Source organism: Beta vulgaris, chromosome 5 (assembly GCF_026745355.1).
Source record: "Beta vulgaris subsp. vulgaris cultivar EL10 chromosome 5, EL10.2, whole genome shotgun sequence".
NCBI lineage: Eukaryota > Viridiplantae > Streptophyta > Magnoliopsida > Caryophyllales > Amaranthaceae > Beta > Beta vulgaris.
This window is the reverse complement of record NC_079206.1, coordinates 20,510,775-20,513,914: the sequence shown is the minus strand read 5'-3', so window position 1 is coordinate 20,513,914 and position 3,140 is coordinate 20,510,775. Positions and strand designations below refer to the sequence as shown.

The following is a 3,140-nucleotide window of genomic DNA, read 5'->3' as shown; positions in this document are numbered from 1 at the left end:
CTTCTCGTATTCGTGGTCATATTCTTCATACAAGAGACTTATTGGGTGATTCCCATAATCAGAATCCATGCATTCCCGATACTCCTCCTGAAAAAATTGGTGTTTCAACTTCTCGTATTCGTGGTCGTATTCTTCATACAAGAAACTTATTGAGTGATTCCCATAATAAGAATCCAAGCCAAGATGAAGGCTTTGATTATGATGAAACTCAATCCCCTCATGACCCTCTTGGTTGATTTTTTTGTTGCAACTTACTCCAGTTGTGTTGCTGGAATCCAGATGAGTTTCTTACCCTTATGTTAACTTTGTTGCATTGCCTCCTCATTTGTTGCATGCTGGCTAAATGTGGTGCTTGGTTTAGTGATTGTTACTAATTGCTTATGTTAGTTGGCTGCCCATTGAAATAATTGTTTATTGGAATTGATGAAATGTAGTGGGTGTTTATTAACTGATTTGGTTTGTTGTGTATGTTAATGGGATGGACATGTGGTATTGTATAATCCTCAATGATGAAAGTTAGTTCGTTGGTAGTATAACCCTGACCTTTGACTCATAGTTACCTTGGTTGGCCATTTAGAGTTGTAGGTAAGCATGGTGTGTGTCTATAATTGTTCATCCATTGGTTGGTATTAATGATGATAAATTGGGGAGATGAGAGGCTAGTAATCTTATGTTAGCCTCAGTGATGAATCTATGAGGTCTTATACCATTTAACCAACTTCCTTGGATGTTCATGATTGTTCTCATCATCTAATGTTGACCTCCTCTACATGTACTGACTCTTGTGCAGCATGAGTAAAGGTTTGTGGTTGTATGTATGCTGAAAAATTGATTACTTGAGAGGATTAGTCAAATGATGACATATGCTGAATCTGAGCCTTTTCAAAAGCCATCTAGTTTTTACTTGCTTCATGTTTTTTCATGCATTTTACATAATTACAAAAAAACTTGCAAACATAATATTTCTTCATGCACTTTAAATAATTACAAAAAAGTTCCTAACATTATGTTTTTTTTCATTTCAATTGACTCTACAAACATTTTCTAACATGTGGTTTTTCTTTTCAATCCACTTTACAAAACATCCTTACAATATGTTTTTAACATTTAACTTTACAAAAACTTACTAACCTTTTGGATGTTCCACTTCTATTATCTTTACAAAAACTTGCCTACGTAATTTTGCACTTTACAAAAACTTACTAACCCTTATCCATCCTCCAAAAAAATCCTCCATTCTAAGTTGTTGCATGTTATACTACAACTTCACCTTCCAAAAGATGTTCCACTGCTCCTGTCACAACCTCATCTGGAATTTCTATTGTGTAAGGCAACTTACCTTGTCTATCTAGCTTTGCCTTCCCAATGTGGGGATATTTGTAGTCGTTGCCTCCTTTGCACTTTAAAATCTCTAACATAACCAATTGTAATTGAACCCATGTGTAATTGATCATCCTTGGGTCATAAGCATCATAAGCTTCCTTCACTGATTTTACAAGTTCATCCACATTTGTAGGGAATGTCTTGTATTGAAGTGATTGAATGGCTCTAAAGAATCCCAAATCCAGTAAGTTAAGATCAGGTGACTGTGCTGGCTGACAAATTAAATGCATATCAAACCCATCACTGTTTGCAGCCTCTAAAAATTGTGCATCATCAATTGCAATATGTGGCCTTGCATTGTCTTGTTGGATCCAAATTGTTTTTGTTGCAAAAGTAGGCCATTTGGCTTTGATGGCTGGGATGAGTTCAGTGATAATCTTTTGTCTGATGACTTCCTTAGTGATGCTTTGTATAGCCTTGGTTTGCACAGTCCCTCTGTCTCTGTTTACACTTGTCCTTTGTGCCGCAACATCTTCAGTGAATGCATATATGCCTATTTTTCCATCCCACGGCATAACACCACCAGTGGAAAACAATGGTCTTCCTATCCCTCCCATGAACATTACTTTGTTAACCCATTTTTTACTCTGACATGATCTATACGGATCTTCCTCATCAGCCAACAGGTAGTATCTATGAGTAACATGGCTCATATAGAACCATTTCTCATCTATATGAATCATGTTGCTCAGATTTTGAAACTTAGATAGCTCAGTCACTGTTTTGGGAATACTGAGAGATAACACCCAAGTTAATCTCTTTACTTTGTGTGCTTCAGTGAGTTTTGGTTTGATTGAATTTGTGTGTGGCCTTAATATTCCCCTTTTCACCCACCTATAAATGGTGGAAGGACTAACTTGCAAAGCCTCTCCAAAAGATCTCAATGTGGTTCTATTCTTTTTTGGAATTGCTCTAAGTGTGTCCAGGTTGACATCAATAAACTTCCTCCCAGATCTGCCTTTTTTTTTGTGTTTCGCATTAATGATTCCACTGGATGTCATTTGCCTCTTTGCATCTTTCCATATTCTGTAAATTGTGGACCTATTCACTTCATATTCAGCAGCAGTTTTGTTGAACAAACCTCTGGGTACCTTAAGATTTGTTGCTTGACTTAGCAAAAAGGTTACCAATTTCTGTCTTTGTTTGTTTGATAACATGGGCCTTTTGTTCAGTTCTATAACATCATTTGCATTAGCGTTGCCTTCATTATTAGACTCGTTGCTGATTCTTCTTCTTCTTCATTTGGTTGCATTGTATTTTCTTCCTCAGGTGTGTAATACCAAACAGTTGAAGGGTCTTCTTCTTCATAGAGGTAGGAGAGAGACTGTAAAGACAACAACTCCTCTACATCAAAGTGACCATCATCATCTTCAACCTGTGGAGCCCAACTTTCTCCCTCTACATCAACCATAATGGAGTGTGTGGAGTGTGTTATTATTGTGAAGTTTGTGTTGTGTGTGCTGTGTGAAGAAATTGACTTTGGTTGCTTCTAAAGTTCGAAATGTAAAGTTGATATGCTTTTATAGTTAAGTTTGAGCTCCTGTTTTTTTAAAAACTTCTGAAATCAATGAAATTTGAAATTTTGGCAACATTATGTTGGGTTTGAATTTTGGCAGGATTTACAAAATTTTGGAGGGAAACAAAATTTTTCTCTCATTTTCCTTTACATTTCACGTGAATGTGAGAAAGCAGGACGCCACCATTACACTATGTGCAATATCTAAACAATTAATCACTATCCTTTACAATATAATCAC

At 36.4% G+C, this 3,140-nt stretch overlaps 1 protein-coding gene across 1 annotated transcript; it reads right to left on the bottom strand.

The window, feature by feature from the left end:
- Nucleotides 1-1,253: 1,253 nt before the first annotated feature.
- Nucleotides 1,254-2,794, bottom strand: LOC125497841 (uncharacterized). Its single transcript, XM_057394657.1, has 2 exons — nucleotides 2,585-2,794; nucleotides 1,254-2,474 (listed from the first exon to the last, which is right to left on the bottom strand). The coding sequence occupies exons 1-2, from the start codon at nucleotides 2,792-2,794 to the stop codon at nucleotides 1,254-1,256; spliced, it is 1,431 nt and encodes a 476-aa protein (XP_057250640.1).
- Between the last annotated feature and the right edge of the window lie 346 nt (nucleotides 2,795-3,140).

Excerpts from the sequence above, each read along its gene's own strand:
- LOC125497841 (XM_057394657.1), bottom strand. The coding sequence starts at position 2,794 with ATGGTTGATGTAGAGGGAGAAAGTTGGGCTCCACAGGTTGAAGATGAT. Across the intron at positions 2,475-2,584 it reads CAACGAGTCTAATAATGAAG|GTACCCAGAGGTTTGTTCAA; the intron begins GCAACGCTAATG and ends ACAAATCTTAAG.